Source organism: Ambystoma mexicanum, chromosome 11 (assembly GCF_040938575.1).
Source record: "Ambystoma mexicanum isolate Mex_15411 chromosome 11, UKY_AmexF1_1, whole genome shotgun sequence".
NCBI lineage: Eukaryota > Metazoa > Chordata > Amphibia > Caudata > Ambystomatidae > Ambystoma > Ambystoma mexicanum.
In genome coordinates, this window is record NC_090934.1 from 1,345,716,788 (window position 1) to 1,345,738,923 (window position 22,136).

At 44.3% G+C, this 22,136-nt stretch overlaps 1 protein-coding gene across 1 annotated transcript in view; it reads right to left on the bottom strand.

Annotated features, from left to right (window-relative positions):
- Positions 1 to 2,125: 2,125 nt before the first annotated feature.
- PRTG (protogenin) overlaps positions 2,126 to 22,136 on the bottom strand; it is a 214,864-nt gene continuing 194,853 nt past the window's right edge. Inside the window, exons 16-20 of the mRNA XM_069624881.1 lie at positions 20,087 to 20,269; positions 18,609 to 18,735; positions 11,813 to 11,978; positions 10,501 to 10,602; positions 2,126 to 9,530 (exon numbers count right to left, since the gene is read on the bottom strand). Coding sequence (XP_069480982.1) covers positions 9,129 to 9,530; positions 10,501 to 10,602; positions 11,813 to 11,978; positions 18,609 to 18,735; positions 20,087 to 20,269 — 980 coding nt within the window. The 3' untranslated portion in view covers positions 2,126 to 9,128. The remainder of the gene's footprint in view (positions 9,531 to 10,500; positions 10,603 to 11,812; positions 11,979 to 18,608; positions 18,736 to 20,086; positions 20,270 to 22,136) is intronic.

A 22,136-nucleotide genomic window follows, 5' to 3' on the forward strand; every position in this document is an offset into this window, starting at 1 on the left:
GTTTTGGATGTGGTGCGATTTGTTGTTGAGGTAGTCTGGCATGCTTGGTACAAGCTGTTTGCTTAGTCGATTCTTGAGAGTGTCAGTGAGAGGATGGAAAGTGTCCTGTCTGGGAAGCTGAGATACAGTAGGATACGTCTGTTTAAGCACAGGCGTAGAAGCATTTTCTTACTATGGCGTGGACTTGCGGTTGTAGAGTCCATGAGAATTCCAAGGTTTGTTTTCATCATTGTTGAGGTTTCGGGTCTATTCCACCATATTTCTGCAGGCCTGGGAAATGGCAGATGAGGTCCATTCCTGGAGGGGCGAGGGTAGGGCACCCTTGCTTTCCATTTGGTTAGGGTTACCTTTCAGTTATTGGTCATCCACATGTTCATCTCACTGAGGCAGCTAGTTATTGAGTTGTTCTATTAGGGGTCAGTTGTCAGCTTGAAAATGTATTGTGTGAAAGACTTATCCCCGTGGAATGCTCCCTCTGATAGCTTGTATACTTCACGAGAAATTGTATTTTTTTCGGTTCTTTCCATGAGGAATGTCTTTTCCCCATTGCAGTGCAGTGCCACACAAGTTAGATTCCTTATGTCTACAGTTATGTGGCTGAGGATGTTAAAAGCTGCAGAAATGCCTAGTAGCAGGAGAGCTAAAACATGACCGCATTCATTTTTAGATCACCCCAGATGGATTTAAGCACTGATTCGCTACCGCTCATCAGTGGAAAGCCTACTTCAGATTGGTCGATTGCTCCATTTGATTCTACGTGTTCAAGAGTTTCTTTGTATGTCTATATTTCCAGGATTTCAGCTGGATAGGGTATGGCGAATATGGGTCTGTAATGGGTTACCTTATCCAGTCTTCCTGTGGTAGTCTTGAGAAGAGGTTTAATGCAGGCATATTGAAAACCTTTTGGTACTATTCCGGTTTCCAGCTATCAGTTTTCTGAAATTGTAAACTGGGGTTTCCTTGCTGAGTAAACTAGTGAAGATGTCTGGCAGGCAGGGTTCTTTTGGGTGAGCTGGCCTTATTGCCCTCTTTCACAAGTTGGAGGAACATTTCTGGGGTTATAGGTCCAGGGGCTCTGCTGGAATTATCTGGTTGTTGTATGGGGGTTACGATAGTGGGGTAGCTGTTAGAATGGCTCCCTGAATGTTGTCGTTTCTGTTCCTGAAATGGTCTGAGATGTCCTTATAAGGCGTTTGTGACAGAGGGAGTGTGTAATTGCATGTGGCAAGGATTTTCATCTCAATGATTTTAAAGATTTATCTTTTTAGGTTGATCGCTGTTCTGATTCTTACGGGGTAGTGTAACTTCTAAGCTTTTATGATGACTGCTTTATTTTTGACAAATTTGATGTTACTTCATGTGTCAGCTTGGTGGTAGTGTTTCCTTCCAGCTTGCTCTATTTTCCAATTTGTTTTCTGGAGGGCTCGTAGTTGCCGGGTGAACTATTTTACTGCTTTTTTGCAGTGTTTGAATAGTTTTAGGGGCATCAGTGTGTCTAGAGTTTTTGTGATTCAGTGAGAGACTTCTTCTGTGAAAATATCCAGCATTATTCGGTCAAGTAGGAGGATAGTTGGTATTGTATTGTCCATTAAGTGTGCCACATTTTCTAGATTTATGTTGGATGTGGTGGTAGAGTTTGTGTTAGTGTGCTCATTGAAAAAAGGGATCATGAGATGTTCACTGCAGGTAAGTGGAGAGGGCAGTGGTCTCAAGTGCTTCCTTGTAGAAAACTGCGTGCAAGCTATGTCCGGTTGAGTGTGTGGCTCCGCTGACCATTTGATTGAAAGAAAGCTTGCCTGATGGATCCCAACATGATTGGTTGAGGTTTCATTTTCTTCTTCAATCTAGACGTTACATACCCCTGCCGCCCCCCATCCCCCGAGTAGGATCATACTCTAGTTTTCTAATGCATGGTTGGCTTCTACTAGGACTCACTTTCAAATACATTTCTCACAATTTCAATACCAGCACAATGGTGGCGCTATGTCAACATGTTTGGAACCCAGAGAGCTGGCCATACGGGTTATCGACAAATTGATTATTTCCACAACAGGTGCTGCTCCATTAAGCACCACAAGTCATAGCACACTCACAAACACAAATCAAAACAATGAAATTTAAAAAGTGAGGTATTGTAGTACTTTTATGTAGGAAAACGTTTATTTAAACTGTGCAATCCATTAATGATCACACTCATTTGACTTCTGTTCCATAAACATTCTTGGCATTTAAACTTCTATTCATTTTTGGCATGATCGCTGGGCAGCACGTACATGGCCCTGAAAATAAAAACACAAAAAGAAAACAATACAAAAACACGTAAAAAAGAACCCACAATATTAAAGAAAAAGTTTGTAAAAAGTGGGAAGATACATTCATATTTCAAGGCGTACACTGGCTTCAATCCTGCAAATGAGATAAAAGAGCTGATCCCCTGAGTTAAATATAAAATTACTATAATTCAGCCTCTTCCCTCGCTACAAGACTGCCAGTACATCCTTTACAAGAAAATAAGGAGATAAAGAGTGAGAGGACTCAGGACACCCACAATATGAGATACTGGACTGAGTCCACCACATCATTAAAGTGTGCCTTCTCCTTTAAAAGCCACTTCCTGAAATGGAAAAATGTGATTTCCTCTAAAAAAAGACAGTGTAACTAACTTGAAGGAAGCAGTTGACTAATTTTTGTTATAATCACATGCCAGTACAGTAAAGTAGTTCTGGCTAAATGGACTGTTATTCTAATTTCTAGCAGATTGAAAGAAATAAGGAATAGACATTTTGAGTGCTAGTGCTTTTTTACAATCACTGCATTGTGTTACACACCAGTGTGGGGAAGGGGTTTGCTCTATTGTAGAAGCACAGACAGATCAATCATTGGCTCTATGTTGCCTGCTTGTCTGATAGAAAATTCCACGACTGAATGTGTCTGCCTTAGGACATGGGATGCGAGTAGTGAGGGGTTGGGGGTAGGACATGGGATGCAAGCAGTGAGGGGGTTGGGGGTAGGACATGGGATGCAAGCAGTGAGGGGTTGGGGGTAGGACATGGGATGCAAGTAGTGAGGGGTTGGGGGTAGCACATGGGATACGAGTAGTGAGGGGTTGGGGGTAGGACATGGGATGCAAGTAGTGAGGGGTTGGGGTAGGACATGGGATGCGAGTAGTGAGGGGTTGGGGGTAGGACATGGGATGCAAGTAGTGAGGGGTTGGGGGTAGGACATGGGATGCAAGTAGTGAAGGGTTGGGGGTAGGACATGGGATGCGAGTAGTGAGGGGTTGGGGGTAGGACATTGGATGCCAGTTGTGAGGGGTTGGGGGTAGGACATGGGATACGAGTAGTGAGGGGTTGGGGGTAGGACATGGGATGCGAGTAGTGAGGGGTTGGGGGTAGGACATGGGATGCGAGTAGTGAGGGGTTGGGGGTAGGACATGGGATGCAAGTAGTGAGGGGTTGGGGGTAGGACATGGGATGCAAGTAGTGAGGGGTTGGGGTAGGACATGGGATGCGAGTAGTGAGGGGTTGGGGTAGGACATGGGATGCAAGTAGTGAGGGGTTGGGGGTAGGACATGGGATGCGAGTAGTGAGGGGTTGGGGGTAGGACATGGGATGCAAGTAGTGAGGGGTTGGGGGTAGGACCTGGGATGCAAGCAGTGAGGGTTTGGGGTAGGACATGGGATACGAGTAGTGAGGGGTTGGGGGTAGGACATGGGATGCAAGTAGTGAGGGGTTGGGTAGGACATGGGATACGAGTAGTGAGGGGTTGGGGGCTCTGGCAAGCAAATTAACATCATTTGTGAAGTTCTGTTTTTTGGAGAAGGCTCGGGTATACTCTGAATTTTCCAACACATGTTAAATCTCTTTGGGGCTTTATAGAAATAGCCCTAAGAGCATACCTTTAAAGGTGGGTGCTGCGCACTGTTAACAAAACTTTTCTTTTTTTCTATAGAGGCTATTTACACACTTATCAGAGGCCCAGCCCACATGTATTCGAGAGGCACCACTGAAGAGAGAAAATGGTTCTTTTTTTAAAGCAAAAATAGGTGGTTGTTATTTGAAAGTTATATAGTGGGAAGAGGTAATCTACGGAACATGGCTTTTAAATGTAAAAATACACTTTAAAATAAACCAAAAAAGGCATACAAATTATTTGTACATATATAAAAACACACTTCATGTACAATTCGCTTTAAAAAACATCATTGGCTGGTGTCATGTACACATAGAAAAGGGTAGTCCAAAAATCGAACCAGTTTAAGTAACAGTCACGTAGTGGTGTGGTTCTGAATGTGTCAATGGCACTATGCTTCGACTTGAAAAGTTTACAGGTTAGACAAACTCTTTTGGCCTCTGGACAACACAACCATTAGCATTTTAAAACAGGCACCCAATCTGGCTCTTTGATATGTTAGCTTAAGAAATTGGTACAGCAAGCAGGAGCTTGGAGGCCGTTTTTCAAGATGGAAAAATGTATACAATGAAATATATGTTTTTGAATAAATCACTAATTTTGTATCTATAAAGACTGATCTTGGTCCCCCTAAAAGGGGAGATTAAGCGCCAGTACGGCCTTAAGAGACGGGCCCCTTTTCAGCATGTTAACGGTTTGTGGATAACTCCAATAACCAACCAACCTCGATCTACTTCCTGATTACGCAGGATAGCCATGACACGTTCACATGCGCCTTTGGCGACAGCACATCTCACTGGCACACGGAGCAGCGGCCATTGCGGCAGAGGCAGCAAAACGTCTCTGCCAGCCTTCGTTGACATTGAAGTTTCACTTGCACATAACTTGCACGATGTCAGCAAACCAACGTAGCAAGGTTCTTTCTCAAGTTACTTGCAAGTGGTGTCACTACTGGGCAGCGTGTGTTCAGCATCCATATAACCATAAAATGAAGTATCTAGAGCTTCTAGTTGCTCTGAGTTTTGATTCACAACATATTAGCAGTGTGACGGAGCAGAGACATGTTCTCCTGTGACCTGTTGACTATTGGAAACAGGACTGATATCACTCAGCTATTCAAAGGTATTAGTAGCTGGGCACCCCGGCTGCTTAGTTGTGGGATTTATTTGCTGTGGTTTATCACCCATTTTGTTTGCGAGTTAAATGGTTAGCCACTGATGAGTACCATGTTACTAGTTCAGACAATCAATAAGTCAGTCTTAAAAAGGAAACAGCATGTCATTGTATCTAGCCAGGCAAGAATAGACTAGATCAACTGTCCCTTTTTGCAATACAAATCACAAAAGCTTTCTGTGGTTGTGTGTTGCTTTCATGTTTCTAAATGACCATATAAAGCAGCCTGCTATTACCAGATATGACTCAATAAAAAAAATTGAATGACGATGTATTGAGAATTCGAATTTTTGGTAAGAGACCAGTGACAACTGTATTGCTGGTCTGAGACCCCTCGATAGTGTAAACATGTCCTTTTTGTGTTAAAATATGCACACCTACAATGGCGCACATTTCTCTGAAAAACAAAAAAAGGCAGTCTTCTTTAATATATCATGGTTAATAATGAAATGCTGCTTTTCACCTGGTTCCTTAATTATAAGGAAATCAAAGGCCACACCCTTTCTGTGCATACATAACACCAGCTTTGGATCTTATACATTTAAAAAAAAAAAACATAGCAAATATCAGTTTAGAAAATGTAACAATTCCAGAGTCAGGTTCATCTTTGAAAATGTACTTAAAAGCACAATAAGACACAGGAGGGTTGATCATCTGTAGGTCCCAATTCTGTGGGCCCAGAAGAATTTTTGGCAGGTAGACTGAGGCTGGAGAGTCCGGGCAAGCACCAATAACGGATGCTTTGATATTGTCCCAAGCTTCATAGTAAATACAGTTTTGGAGGACCGGATTTGTTAATGCCTTGCATGAAATGTGTGTGCGCGTCACACTGGAGTGTGCCTTTTAGGTGCTGGCAAAATCTCATAACAAAAGTTCTCAGCACAAAATCGGCCTGCGCGATGCAATCCTTTAGAGCCTTTCTGGCATGCGTGTTATGCCGGACATTATCCCAACGAAGCATGGATGGGTTCGCAGGAAGCTTATCAGACAGATCTTTCTGGCACTGTGTAGATTCCAGCACAGGGATTGCTGCCTCAAGCTCCACATTTAATCCGGTTGGAACACGGTCACCATAACATTGACTATTTCCTGCTGCGCCAATAACACACTGCGTGTCCTGTGTATGGCCATCCCAGTATGTCAAGATGGCCACCATGCAGGCATGTCTTGCAATGCTCACTGGCCAAAGCACCGTAATCACGACAGTGGGACGCTTGACAATCTTCGACAAACCGAAGGCTCTGGAGATGCATTCTCTTTTTGGTTAACATGAAAAGTAACACACAAGACAAGACACTTAAAATTAGAATTGTTTGCCTACTATGCAATGGTAACCTTAAATATCTTTGGTATTCTATGTCTGCTGGTATGTGAATAAAAAGTAATTTTCGGTTCGTGTACAGCAAGTTACCGGGACTTATCTTTGGTAGAGTTGGTCTTGGTAATCTTTGGTTACAGTGGAGAGTCACTCTCTTACAAGAAGTGACTACAGGCAAAGGTCTGCTCCTTGGTCATTCAGTGTTTTTCTTTGGTCTTCGCTATGGTGATGGGTGATGTCCCAGGGCATCACTGTACACGAACAGAGAACTTCACCCAGGCTTCCAGCAAACAAGTCTTTGGGAGAGAACTGGCTACCATTGCATCTAGGCCTCTACAAAAGCGGTCCTTACTTATCAGAAAGCACACATTCGCTAAATACAAAGAGTATGCCACTGTGAAACGACAAATATTGCTTGGTCGAGACCAAAGAAAATAAAAAAAATAGATCTTTGGTGGGATTTGGTGCCTTCTTCAGCAAGCAGCGTGTTGTGTTCCAAAAACAGGCCATCTAATACTGTGTCATTAAACGACTGCAAGCTGAAGAAAAGGAACCAACCCAATTACACTTGGAAATCTTTGGAGCTTTCTGTTGCATGGACATATTTACAAAGTTCTTGTAGTATTTTTAGCAACAAGTAATTTGGTAACAATTGTAGAAATATATATCTAACCTAGTCATTCAACTAATACAAGTCAATATAAGCCCTACTATTTAACTATTTATACAATAGGCTCTTCAAACCTATAGCTTTAAACAAGAATATTTCTTGTGGCATATACTATGCAACTCTCTTGCTCTTCCTTTTATAGAAGATTCTTTGGTATGAGATTACTCCTTCAAAGGCTTGTATACACACTAGGGGTAGGTGGATATGCACTGGTGCATATCTCTAGCAAATAGTTACTTCCTGTGTACAAAGTAAGTATCTTCTATTAACAAAAAATGAACATGATACCCTGTCAGTCTTCCCCATGTTTCCAAGGGGTACGTTAAAAGTAAAACAATTGTTCCCTGAGTCCAGGAAAAATTATAACACTAAAATAATGTTACAAGGAGGTAGTATAAAACAGGGGTTGTAAGGGCACAAGGCAGGGAACTGATCCTTCCATGGGACTATCCACCCAGAGCTCTGATAACGTTCACTAACTTCACTCATCGCATAAGACTTCGCAATAGGGAAGGATGCGACAAACTGCTATCGGTAGGAATGCCGGAAGACGTGAGCATATGGCAAATACTGAACCCCGAACTACGGAGAAGGAAATGTGGAGCCCCGAGTATACTATGGATTAACACTTGCTATGGACGCGCTTACAGTCACACACACACACACAATGGCTTTGTGCACAAATAGAAGTACACAACCATGCTTCATAATCAGTTTGAAGTTCAAAGGCATCCGTAACCCTAACATTAAGGCGTCTTTATGCACTTCTAAGCAACTTTAGGTATACTAACAGGGATAAGGCAAAGTTGTAGTATTTTAACATAATGGAAGGCACCGTTGCTGTGAAGTACTAAGATATTTAAAGCTCCATCATTTATAGCTCAGTTATTTGTCATCACTGTCTGAGCATCCTTGTACGGTGATCAGTATAGGGATCAGTTTCATGTTTTTGGACTACCGCAGACATTTCACAAAACTGAAATCTTTGTTGTAAACCCTGAATGGGTCTGGCAACAATATGCCTTCGCTCGACGGGGAGTTATTTCAGGTATTAAAAAGCTGTGAATGGTAGGTAATTGTTAAATTAAAAGTAACAAAACGTCAAGGTTTCATTACAAAATCTCCAATGATCCTCTTGAAATGAAACTAATACCGCAGCTTTGATGCCAAGTTGCCCAGAGTAGCCAATTTCATCAAAACAACTGGCAACTTCATTGCTTCCACAGAATGCAATAAAATAACAGCAGGACATCTCCCTTGACATCGAGGGGTTTGTATCACTAAGGCTTTAGCGGTATGGATATTATTTTCTAACTTTAAAGACATTCATTATGAACAAATGTAGAGAAGGTAAATAGGAACATTACTTTTGTGAAAGTGGCACAATCTGGGATTTTTGAAAAAAAGCCCATTGGCACACATTGGCGACTGTGGTCTCACATACAGCTTTGCATGTGTTGAATATGTAAAGAACACGTATGAATGGTTCATCTTTTACACACTGGTTAATAGCCCCTCCTCCTCTCCCCTCTTCCCTATCGGACGTCTTTGTTCATCTGGTCAACGATGCCGAGTTTGTCTTCCCCTGAAAGTTCTTATGCTTAAAGTAGAGCTCTTGGTCGATAGCCTCATCACTTTGCCAATACAACCCCTTGCAGAGAATATTCATTACACGCACAGCAAAAATAAAAAATTGAAATACTCTATAGGAAGTATCATGTTATGTAGCTGAGAACAACCATAACACGAATGAGTTAAAGCAGCGGTTTGGAGTTCACGACATGGCCAACTGAGGTAGATATTCAGCAAAGGGTTTGAAGGTCTCCCCTTTGCTCCAGTGATAGCGATTTTGGACGAATCCAGTCTGAAAAACTGTCCATTCACATTACTGAAGAGTGAACATTCAAAGCGAGTGAGTAAAAAAAAAAAGAAAAGAACCAGAACATTCCAACGGAAATAAAGAATCTGATATGACATCGAGATTCTCAGGCTCATTTTTGGCTGTTGTTCATTGTCCTCCGAACAGACATAGTTAAGATGTTTTGGGTTCACAGGCTAAACAGGAAGATCATCCTTATTTAGGAAGGGCACAATAACCTGCGTGTGCAGTGTGGATGAGGTAGTCTGTTCAGCCGCCAGCGGCCCAGGGAGTGGGTCACAGGTACTAGAGATCGGGCTCTCCCCCGATTCACTGCCTGTGAAAGAATCGGAGGTTGGTGGGGTCCTGCTCAAAATAGAGTACAAGTGTATTTCGTCAATGGAGCCGTGGGAGTAGCGTCCCGAGTCGCCGGTCTCGTGGCTTCCTTCACTGTTTGCGGAGTGCTCACTATCATTTGTGATCCGGTATCCGACATGGAAAGTAGGCTGGCCAGGTGAGATAGGGGAGTCCTCCTCGCTGATCAATACAGCAGTGCCAGACTGGTATAAACACACCGTTTTCACAGGTCTCCTCTGGGGCTGTGTAAACAAAATAGCAGGCATGAATATAAAGGAAAATGTGATGTTTTTTATTACAACATAAAAGCATAAACTACAATTTAAATTTGTTCAAATACATACATTAAATGACATCTTTTCTGTGCAGGTTGGAAACATGAAATGCAATCGTATAAACCAACATGGCAAAAGAAAAGGTGTTTTCTGTTCCATTAATAACTATGAATCATTTGTAAAATAGAGTTCACAATTTAAGGTTCCATGTGTTAATACCCCCGCGAAAATATTGCGATACAAAAATATTGCCTTTTTTTGCAGCGATATTGAGGCATGCAACCTGCGGGGGACACCCACCCAACCCCTCCATGTGCGGGGGACACCCCTGCAAACCCCGCTCCCACAAATTACCCCCCCCAAAAATATCACCTATGGCGTTTCAGACGATCATATATACAGCAATATTTTTGGTGGGGATAATATTACCTGATACCCAATTTAAGCACAACATTGTCTTTCTTTTGTCATTTTGTAAGGCACCTCATTGTAAAAAAATGTTGGGTAAAATGACTAGGCAGTGATAATGTCTATGAACCTCATCTCTTGCTTGGAACTACATGAGGCTACAGCTGTGATGAGAACCACCCAAATAACATGCAACATTGTTATAGCACTGTTACAGGTTCCCCCCAAACTGTCCAAATGGAAAAAATGAGTGCCAACAAGTCACTGATGCAAAATATGTTTTTTTCCCAATCGCAGTGGGTTGCGGAAGCGTGCGTGCACACACCCCCACACACACTCTGGTTAGCAAATATATCAACGAATATATCAACGATCTCAAATTAACTCCTAAACTTGCAGTCATATAATGATATAACCCCTCCTAGATCAATCATTCCATCCCACCTGGAACCCAAATGAAAAAAGAATCTATTTTAATTTGACCAAACAGCTAAGAAACGGGTGTGCATAAATCACTCGATTGAAATACCTCGTTTTTGGTCTTCCTGCAATCTTTCAAGAACAGCCACTTTTTACTTCTGCGGTCCCCCTTCACCGGACCATAACCATTGATTATAAGATCAGACCCTCCCTGAAATGAAAAAATAAAGCAAAGTGTGATTTCGAGAAACAGCTGTAGGCAGGAAGCTATGCAAGGCCATCACTGATTGACCCAACATCAGACAAATTTGGCATTATCTGGTTTCTACTCAAGATCCTTAGAGTGCTGTCAATCCATGCAGGTGATGTAGTCTAGTGGCTAACTCGCTACTTGTCAACAGGGGAACAGAGGTGTACATCATACTTCTACTTGCGCTGTCCCTTATTTTGTTAATTTAGCGACTTACACCGGAGTCACAATAATGTATTTACCAGTGCGTTATAGTTATAATCTACCTGCCCATGAAGGATAAAGGCACGATGAAACAATTAAGATAAAAGCTTGATTTTTCTGGTCAGATTCCTTCCAACCCTGAGGCCTTGTGCATACCCCAAAACAACTCAAAAGAGACTAAGGGGCATACCCCCACACCATACCTCATTACTCTCTCCCAGTCAGATGGCGGCAGTTACACAAGCATTACCAAAGGTCCGGAGGGGGGAGGAATGGGGGTATGAATACAGAGCAGACGAACCCAACACAAGCAGCCTTCAGATACTGGGGGTGAAGGATAAGGCTACTAGTGAACTCGACTCAAAAGGTGGTCCCATGACCAATACCAAGAACGGGAATCATTTTTCAATCAAAATTCATATGCCAATAAACAACTCCCAGGAGCAGAGCTCGATCACGTAAGGGTTGCAATGGTTATATGCCAATGAGCAAGACCATTCAATGGAGCCCAGTCTCAAATGAGGATCCCGCAGACAACAGACATGACCCTAAGGGAGTCCTTTCTTTTATGAGGGTTATATACCAACAGTCAAGAGAGGTGGTGCCCTTTCTCCCGTGTTCCAATGTTCCAGAACAAGATGGGCTGGGTATTCGACCCCCAAAGCAAACTACGCCTATAACCGAGACAGAGTCCTTTCTTCCATAAGGACCCTACGCCAATGAATAAGACAAGAGAAGTCTTTCTTTCTTCCACAAATGTCATAGGCAACCAATGTCCAATCCCATTTTCTGAAGCTCTCCACAGCCTGCACCACACTACCAGCCTTCATTTCTGTGTAAATAAGGTAGGTAGGTAGGTAGGTTCTGGGCGATGCAGGTGCTTGGGGTTTTGTGATCTTTGCTCCGTTTGCACCTCCCATCACTGGCTAGATAAAATGTACAATGAGTCATCATATTCTCATGTTACCTTTGCATCAATAAAGTTACTTCCAACCATCACCGGCATGAAGGATTCACCATTCGCCTCCATTTGGCTCAGATTCTTTTCCAGTTGGCTCCGATTTGCTACTACAATTCTAGCACGGGGCAGCGGCTGCGTCTGTTGCTGGGCCAGTTTAAGAGCTGATGTTTTCCTGCGAACAGAAAGGAAAAACAGAGTTGGTAAGGAACTTACTAGCTACATTAAGAAATGTAAATAATTGCTCCGATCAATTCTCATGAACCTTGAAATCTCTTTAATGGATATTAAAGCAAAGAGTTGACTCAAAGTCCACTGTTTGGCCCAGAATTCCCTCTACCGCCCATCCCCAGGATCATGCCACAAAGCATTATCACTATAACAGCCGACTAGACGCTGGAGGTCGACTAATCAAAATCATATGGTCACCATCTAGTCTAAATACAAAGGTTTTGATGGAGGATCTCTCAATTTTCAAGGCTTTTCCTCTGGAATTTTCTCCAGCTCCGACCAGCCATTTAAAAATGGCATCCGAGTGAAATTCCACAGACAGCTCAGGATTTGTCGGTTGCTCTCACTGTTCAATAGCACTCCATCTGTGTAACTCTAGCCGCACCTGATATTTACATCTACGAACTCTAACCAGCCAGTATCAGACCTGGCCTTCTTCCTGTCATGGTCAATCCTTTGTCCCTCTCATTGCTACCCTTTGTATTTTCTCCTTCTCCTCAGCTCATGCTTGAAGTGGCCTTACAGCAGGAATGCATTCACTACTAAAACCCAAAAGAATGTTAACAGAGAGAACAGGTTTAATATCATTACTCATTGGCTTTCCGATCTACTTTGGTGGATAAGATTTGTTCACCTCTGGATGAAACGCCCTAGAGGATATGGATCTGCCCCTTTATGCCCTCTGTACGTTCTTTTCTTGGCAAGGCATGAAATATTAAATAAGAATATCTGCTCAGGCTTGTGACAAAATGCAAGTATATACTTTGAGCTATCTTCCTAGCCCAGGAGAACTCGCAAACATTTTCTACAAGGCCAAAATGTTTGGATGGTCATTGTCCAGGGCCAATTTGATTACTGGCCCCTACCCAAAATGCTAAGCCCCCAAAACATTAACCCCTCGATTTCAAAAGATATTGGGGGTTTCAAGTCCTGATAAAAAAAATGTATTATTCTTAAAAACACACACAGCAAGTAATACTGATAAAACATGACATTATTTAAATACCAAATCAGGGTTTGGCCAGGGAAATGTGGTTGGCACTTGAGCCAAATGGTGCACTTTAAAGCACTTGGGAAATAGCATTAGTAATACACGAAAGAATGCAAAATATAAATGAGTAGGGACGTTTTACTGTAAAAAAAGAAACTGCCAAAGTGTAACGCAATTTGAGCCAGTAGAGCATGATAAAAAACAGGACGGGATTTGAAAAGAATATTTTTGCCGGGGTTTGGGCTATTAAAGAGACAGAAAATGACTGCAATGCCGTGCATTGTAATGCAGATTAGTTACCGGCTCTTGGATGGCATGGCTGTGGCATTTGAAGCTCTACACTTGGCACATGATGGTGTTAGGAAGTCCCATGCCCTTGGACAATCAATGGGCACTGCTATATTGGGATGAGGAACTACAAGTACTGGCCTAATCTTGGAGGCCTGTCTCATCTCTCCTTGTGAAAAAGACACGGAGATGCGTAGGCGCGAAAAACAGCTTTGCTTTGCACTCCAGTGACAGCAGAGGCGCTATCTATACATGCCGGGTGGGTAAGCCACGAGTTTGTGTACAATGGAAAAGGAAAAATGGAAATCGGAAACGATCTTATTGGAGAGAGAAAGCAGGAAAAGTGCAAATGATTTAGCAAAGGAAGGATTGAGGTGGAAGAGAAGAGGAGGGATATTGTTTGGGAGCAGAGACAGGGGGGTATCCGCTTGTAGTATCTGCAAGGAAGAGAAAGGGAATATTGTGCGGGATCGGGAGAATATTTGGAAGGAGATGGCAGAGGGTAGTGTGGTGTTGAAGGACGTAGAGAGAGGAGGGAGAATGAGGGAGAGAGAGAGGAGGACCGAGGGGGAGATTGAGAAAGAGGGAGCGAGAGGGAGGGAGAAAGAGCGAGAGGGAGGGAGAAAGAGGGAGAGAGAGGGAGGGAGAAAGAGGGAGCGAGAGGGAGGGAGAAAGAGGGAGCGAGAGGGAGGGAGAAAGAGGGAGCGAGAGGGAGGGAGCGAGAGGGAGGGAGAAAGAGGGAGCAAGATGGAGGGAGAAAGAGGGAGCAAGAGGGAGGGAGAAAGAGGAAGAGAGAGGGAGGGAGGGAAAGTGGGGAAAAGAGGGAGAGGGCGGATATCCTTAGGCCATAAGGATATGAAGGTTCCGGAGTACCACTGCGGTCCATGGCAAAGAGTAGAGGTGGGATGAGGTTTGAGATGGCGCTGTTACACTGGAGCACAAATATAGATGTTCCTACCAGCGGTTAGTTCAAAATCTATTCAGTAATTCTTTTTACAGGGTATGCCTATTTGGGCTAATGGGGACCACTTTTTTGGAAGGGGCTTGTGGGATGTGGTCAAGACTAGGTTAACCCTTTTGTGTTAACGTAATTCTTTATACGAAATCAGTTTGTATCACATATTAGAATCTTGTTTAAAGAACACGAGATTATTAGGTGGTAACTATGCAGGATGAGAACTGAGACTCATGCTCAAATTAATTTAAATGCTTGATTGAATGGCTCAAGGCCTAGTAGGACTGTTATTGTTGTATTCTCCTCTGCCCCCCCCCCCTCTTTGTCTTGTGGTGCCTGGAAACACTTTCTGCTGTATAGGCGCCATACAAACGTGCGATAAATCAATCGAATCATCGAGTTCTTTAAACAAGATGCGAATATGTAACAAATGTATTGAATTTAAAAAATGACTGAGATAGATGTTGAACTAACCACTGGTAGCCACGTATCTTTTTCTGTATCAGTTACCCTCCCCAGTTCCTATCATTGTAGGGGCCTCCCTCTTGTACGTTAGCGGTTACACTGGGGAGCAAGGTGCACAGTGTAGAAGTAGGCAAGACAGAGAAGGGAACATTTGGTGGGGAAGAATGGGGCCATGCTTTTCTGCCAAACCTCACCAGAGAGCACCAGAACATCCCGTAAGTACCAACGGAGAGGTGGTGCCCTAAAACACTGGTTAACTCAGGAGCCGTGGGCCGCAACCCAGAGGAGCAGACTGCCCCCACCTCCCGACTCCTGGACAGAGAGACAGCCTCCTTGGGGAGGGCTCTAGTTTATAGTGCCCTTGTTGGAAAAACCTCTTTGCAGCAAGCGGGGAGAGGAGTTGCTGTTCTTTTGAACCCTTATTTGTGAGCCCCTTATATGCCCTTCCCTCACATCATGCCAAAACCTTTGATTATTCAGTTGGCATCCTGAAACTATATGCTTCAGTGAAAACCTGCCTAATAAACCCTTACAATTTACACTGGTGACAGGCAGTTGTTCAATACCAACAAGCTCCCAAATCATGTGTAGGCTACGAACTGCGGTGAGGTCCCCTGCCTGACCCTTAGGGTGGAGTGACCATGGGGGTCTTGTGCCACGGCCCGCTGTGAGAAAGATCCCGTTTCCTACCCCATCATGACACCTGCTTTTATAGACCACTCTCCCTTTTGGAGGCGCTCCCAGTAGGGCCAATACATATCTTGATCTTAGGCAACCTTAGGAGGCAACCGTTTCTACACGACGCCTAGTACCAAAATCCCCTTGCAATGCGAGCATCCCCTGAAACAAGTTGAAATGGCAAGTCTTAAAGTACGCCCGAGGGGCAGAGTATATCAAATCAAATATGCGGCATGTAACACACAGGCTCGCTTGCGGTACGACTGTCCAAAATACAGTCAGCGACTCCCCAAAGCACTGCACGTTTCCCACAGAGCTGGTCTCTGCTGCAATTCCAGCAGTTGCGGCAAAAGAAGCAGTGGAGCGAGCAGAGAGGCTGTGCCTGGGAGAGCAGTGTGTTCTGCAACGCACAGTCCAAACATCAAGAATCCAAGGCAGCAGCGGAAACTAATGTGTACTTGCCCCGCCTCAAAAGGCAATGCGGTACCCGATCAGTTAGCACAGGTGATTCCTTCCAGTCTAAATTGGGGGGGGGGGGGGCAAATGTATGTCTCACAGCAGACCTTCATTTAATGTGGGGGTGCCCCAGAATGGCAGAGATTGGATGGTACAAAAAGGGCACCTACGTTAGGCAGGGTGGGGGTGTTTAGAGGTGGGGTAGGAGTGATACAGGAGAGTGTAGAAGGCAAACGCAGAAGATTCTGGAGCAGGAGGAAGGTGACTGGCGAGATGTGGCCATAGGGCGGAGTGAGGAGGAGGTGAAGGAGATTGAGAGGAGGAGTATCACAAAGGGTGAGCAGGAGGTGGAGAGGAAGAACAGTCAAAGGAGGTTAAGGTGAACACGGTGTTGGAGAGAAAGAAAAGCCGCTGCAGTGAGGAGGAGCTGAAATATAACCCCAGGTCGAGAGGAACAAGATCAGGAGGAGGCGGTTGGTAAAGATATTCAGAGAGGAGAGGGGAAGGAGACAGACCGTGAAGACGGAAGGGTAGTAAAGTAGGAGCAGACACCCTAACGTTGAGGGATGCAGGCAGAGGATGGTTGGAGGTACAAGCATGTCTTGAGGCATCGAGGAGGAAGAAAGAAAAAGGAGATTGAGAGGCAGGGGAGAGGTGCCCGTAAGCACGAGACTGTGCCCAGTGGTGAAGGTGGTGGGTGGGGCCCTGGATCTAGTCTGCAATAACTCGTGCTGACGACAGAGATGGAGAAAGCAAACCAGCCCAACCTGTAGAGAAGCCCAGGAGACCCAACTCGTGGTGGAAGCTCTGGAGATCATGCTCGCCTCACTCATCCTGAACCCACAATGCTAGGTGGGCAGACAATTCGGGTCTCCCAGGAGCACATGATGAGAAGCAGATGACCTAAAATTACAGACCCGAGAGCCAAGCGAGAAGCGCAGCAAACTCACACGCCAAGACGGAGCGGCAGAGAAAGGAGAAGATTTCCTGAAGGAATCCTTGGAATGGGGCGTTTTAAGGAACTGTTGGAAATCCTTGGAACTGTTCTTGAACCCAGAGACTATAGTTTGGACTTCAAGTCTATGATCGCCTGCTACAAAGCGGCACTTCATTCGTAATCTCGAACGACAACCCTGCATTGGGCGTCCTGGAACTCAAGACTTGAAACACTAATGTAAGGAAAAGTCATCCTGATACTTGATGTTATGTCGAAGTGAGGTAATCAGATAATTTCCTAGGGTGATTACATTAGGAGAACCCCTAAGGGCCTAGTGAGGTTGGTAACACAAAGGACTTATTTTTTACCAACTATTGTAACCTCCCCCCCCCCAGAATAAAACCTTTACCAAACAAAGTCCATTCTCAGCCTTGCATTGACCCCACTCGGCTACATGAGAGAACATAGAAAGACAACAAAGCATGGAAAAGGTGTTACAGTTTTTGTGTTTTCTAGTAGCTGCCGCCTTGTGAAGCTGGCATGCTGCTTTCACCAACCCGCGCATTCAAGGAAAGAGGTAACAGTGAAACCCCTTCAATGTACAATAAAACATTTTTAAAAACTGCTCATTGCTTCGGGAAAATCCAGTTCATGATATGAGGAATTTCAGAGCAGTACCTGTGGACGCTCCACTGGGGGAAATAGCCTTAACCGCAAGACAACAATCTGGGCTGTTAACCAGAAGAGCGGCTAAAACATGAATCTGGGCCTTATCTCTAGGGCACAAACATAACTAACAATACCGGCACCATCAAAAACAAGTCGATACCCATGCCGAGCAATCACACCACATAATAAAAATGAGCGTTGGTGAACTAATGCAGTATTTACCACATGAGTGCTTTCTACACAATATATACAGTAAAGGACGTTGATGAACACCTTCACAAAGGCCCCCTGCCAATGTTCCCCACCACTGTCCTTCCGTCAGATGAATGGATGAGTCCAGACTCCGATTCATACAAAGAGGAAGACCGCAACACAACCTCCTGCGGTCTAAGTGATGGCCAGGATAAAAAGAAAAAGATGTTAACTATCAAACCGTGGATGTGTTTTTACGGAAGTCATCGTAGGTCAAATCTAACCTGGAGCTATGAGAACATGCGTTTCCCCAAGTAATTCAACGAGGCGTAATTGTCAGAGAGCTGTGCAGTTTTCTTGATGCTAAAGTCGAAATGGAACGGTTACTGTGACTGGTAGTGGTCTGCTTTTGGATGAACTCCGCTAATACCAAATAACAGTACACAGGGGCCCAAGTCTCACTGCTTTCTTCCAACAGGATCCCTCTGGAAAGAAGTTAAATTACACTAAGCCCCTCATCCCATGTATATGCTGCCACTGCAAGGAGGAACTTGCAAAAACTAGGCACTGGTCCTCTTTGCCCTTTTCCCTGGACCAGCCCTGATTTACTTGCCTTGGCCGTTGAGATGATCATATCTAACTGGAAGACGTCAACTCACCGACTATTGCTCAGTGCTGGAACGCGGCTGAGCAGCGTGCATGAGATGCCGTGTCCCACAACGGAGAGGTTAGCAGATCCTTCCATAAGATAAAGACTCTACCAAATCTTACTAGTTCCATTGCACTATCCTTGCACTTTGGTTCCTCCCACCTCTGTCTGCAATTTAAAGTATTGTCAGGCTATGCAGAGAATACACGCTTTATACGCTGTATGCATATAAAGATTGATCATAAGAGGCATGACTGCGCATACAGAACACTACTGGATTTCCAAACTCCTTACCTGGCTTTGCTTCGGTAGATCAGGATCAGGGCGCAGAGGATGATGCAGGTCAAGGCTATGCATACTCCCACGATGATCCCAGTCATGGACTTCTGGTCCAGGGAGTAGTATCCGCTGGACGAGTAGACTGCAACAACGGAGACAGACCCACGTCAGAACACTACATGCCTTGGCATTTATAACAAAGGCTTGGCGTCACATTATGAGAATGCGTCACTCCGACACACAAGATGCCACAGGGTTTGCAGCAAGTCCTAGATTTCGGTGTATACACATTACAGGTAGGAATAGACAAAGCTTTTCTCAGCCCATGAAGCGCACATGTATATCTATTTAAGGAGGGAGCATGACCGTGGGTGCAGAGGCAAAGTCTAAAGGAATGCTCTTATAATGGTCAATAACTAGTTTCACGCTTCAGGGTACAGGAAAGCGAGAGGAACAGCCACGTGCATTCAGCCCCTGAGAAGCCCATATATAGGACAATAAAATAACAGCCTGGGGAGGCTTGCTTTAATATTAATACAAAACTCGTCTCTAGTTGCTATTTGAAAAGAAAATTTGTTTCTAAAGGGGTTATGAAAATATTAGCTCATTACATTTGTAAAACTGTATTGAAGTAGAGTAAATGGATGGACGTGATTATTTCATAGCCGAAAATTTCAAATCCAAATTATCACTTCTGCCGCAGGGTCTATGTTTTTTATTTTCTTACTTTTTAAAAACGTTTTGTGCACCGCTTTCCTTTTTATGGAAGCAGGTGCCATCCCCTGCAACCCCCGAACTCCCACAATATCGATCAAGGGGAGCGGGAGGTGCGGGGGGACATTCCCACAACCCCCGATTTGTCATTTTAGGAATTCTTTTTAATTTTTGTACTATGCCCAGTGCGTATAAAACGTGCATTAGGCAAATCATTTCCCGAAACGTACGGCAGATTCGCAGTAAACCTTGACACAAGATAGTTACATTGAATGTTAGTGACTAAGTCAATGCACCCAACAATTGTCTTTCCTTTCCTTTTGCGTTTACTTTTCAAGATCTCTCCGTTTACCCCTTCTACACGTTATAGGCTCAGCACCAGTTCAAGGGCTCAAAACTCGGGCCGACTCATTAACATTGCTAATATCTGGCGCATGTTGAGATTAGAAATGGCATGCGGATACTTGTAAACACCGTCATTCGAACTAATACCACTGCAAGTAGTGGACCATGTGTTCAATTTCACTCCTTCTGCTAGAGGGCAATAACCCAGAAGACGAGTAATGGTCGAATATTCCCCAGGAGTTGGGTAAAGGCCTGTATGTACCTGGAGTTGGGTTATCACTGCCTATTCCAGAAGATAACTAAGATCTTGAGGTTTTAGGAGCTGGAAACAGTTTGAAGAGAAAGTGGCAAAGGTAGCATGTTCCAAAGCTTCAGTCCCACACCATCAAGACGCCCCCGTGCTTGGAGAATAGAGCGAGGAGTTATGCACTCACCTTCAGTGTTTGCAGTATCCAAGCGCTTCAACTTCTGATTGACCTCTTTGGAGTCCTTGGCCTGGACGGTCAGTTCCACTGCATTTGAAAAAGGCCCCTCTCCGACCTTATTGGAGGCAGAAATTTGGATGATGTAGACGTTTCCGGGAATCAGATTCTCTAGTAAAGCCATGGTTATAGCCCCTAGAATGGAGAATGAAGGCAGACATAAATCCACTTGACAAGCACTCATTACTACTCTCAGAAACCAGTCCAAACAAAGACATTGGGAGAGCTATCCAAGTATCAACACATTACGCAACATAACTTCAAGTGTAGAGTGGGTCATGCTTATTGGCTCAATTCAGATAGAATTCATTCCTCTGCGTACAAATCTCGTGACAGTTGCTTCACCTTTGCAAAAATCTCTTAAAAGTTTGCATTGTTTGCCTTGATCTCAAATGGAACACTACCTCCAACCTTGCATACGATTACTACAGAAGTATAAAAAAGCATCTAAGCTTAGACCATGTTCCCAGTTGTTTGAAAGAGGACCATGAAAAAATACAAACATAATTTCATAGACTCTTCAATGCTCAATATATTGATTTAAAAATAACAATACAATCTGTGTTGGCTGAATGTCTCTTTGATTCGACAAAATAACAGGTGTTTGCTTGAATAACATGTGAGCATATTACTATGCTGGATAATAGGTGCTTCCAGCAATGTCTTCTTAACTGGAAAAACACACTGCCAAGTCCAGGAATCGCCGCTAAAGGTCTATCCTCCAATGAAAGTGCTGATAAAGTGCAAGGATAGTCCCAAAGCTGTGGACTATGGATTAAGCGCTAGTTTAATGGCGGACTGCTCGGGTAACAACAGAGCTCTTACAATACTAATGAGTGACATGACACTAAGTATGGCACAGTCTAAGCGGAGTGACAGCTCCTACGGAGGGGGGCATAACGACAGAACCCTGGAGGATTAGAATACATTTAGGAGCAAAAGAGCGGCAGAGTGCTCCAGGTGTTAGGAAAGCGAGAGAACCCAAGGAGAGTGAAAGAGCCATGGTGGAGTAATGAGCCCTAGGAAGGCTAGGACGGTTCGCGATCCCGAAAAGTGAAGACTGAGACAGCCCTAATAAAGTGAAAGAGACTTAGGAGGAATTGTAAAGCCCTTGGAGAGTGTCAACAACCTAGGACGGGGGTCTGCAGCCTTTGGCTCCCCAGATGCTTTGGATGACAACTCCCATCAACCCCAGCCAGCATAGTCAATGGTGAGGGGTCATGTGAGTCAAAGTCCAAAACATCTGGAGAACCTCAGGGTGCAGACCCCTGCGCTAAGAGACGTGCAATGTGACTGAAGTGTAAATGTAAAAGCGGTACTAAGATCCTAATTATCATTACCCCACACTGCACAACGGCTAGACTGCAGGGTCTTCTGCACCCCAAGAAGAACTTACATTCCGTTAAGCGAGTATGCACTGTAACGCACCTCGGAACCCAATGCTGCACGTAGACTGCGCGAACCAACTGAACTACTTTGCTGCCTACTTTTTAAGGAAATATTTGTTTTGTAAAAAATCCACACAATCAATATAATTGGCAAAACAAAAGGCATTCCTAGCATTTTTCCCCCCACAAAACACATTTTGCAATTGTTCAGAGCAAGCAGCAGTACCAATTATCATGAATCCTCTAACAAAAATGACTTTCATTTGGGAGCCTATGCGGTGGCTCTTCTACACATTCCAAGGGTTTTCCCGACTCGCAACTTCCTTGCAAAGTTGAGCATGAGTTCTCCGTGTCCACAGGCGATGCAGTATTTACCGCCACCGGGGACTAAAGGTCCTAGCAGCCCCCCCCCCTCCCTTTTCCCCGCTCAGTGCCCCCTTGGAAAGCCAGTGCCCCCTTGGAAAGCCAGTGCCCTGCTCACGCAGCGCTGGAATCTGCACTGATTTACAGCCGCCAAGATGCGCAAAGGCAGCAACTCGTCCTGAGGCGAGCAGCGATGGCTCCTGTTGCAAACAGGCCCGGGCTGCACAAACAGGGGCCTGTTTACCAGTCCC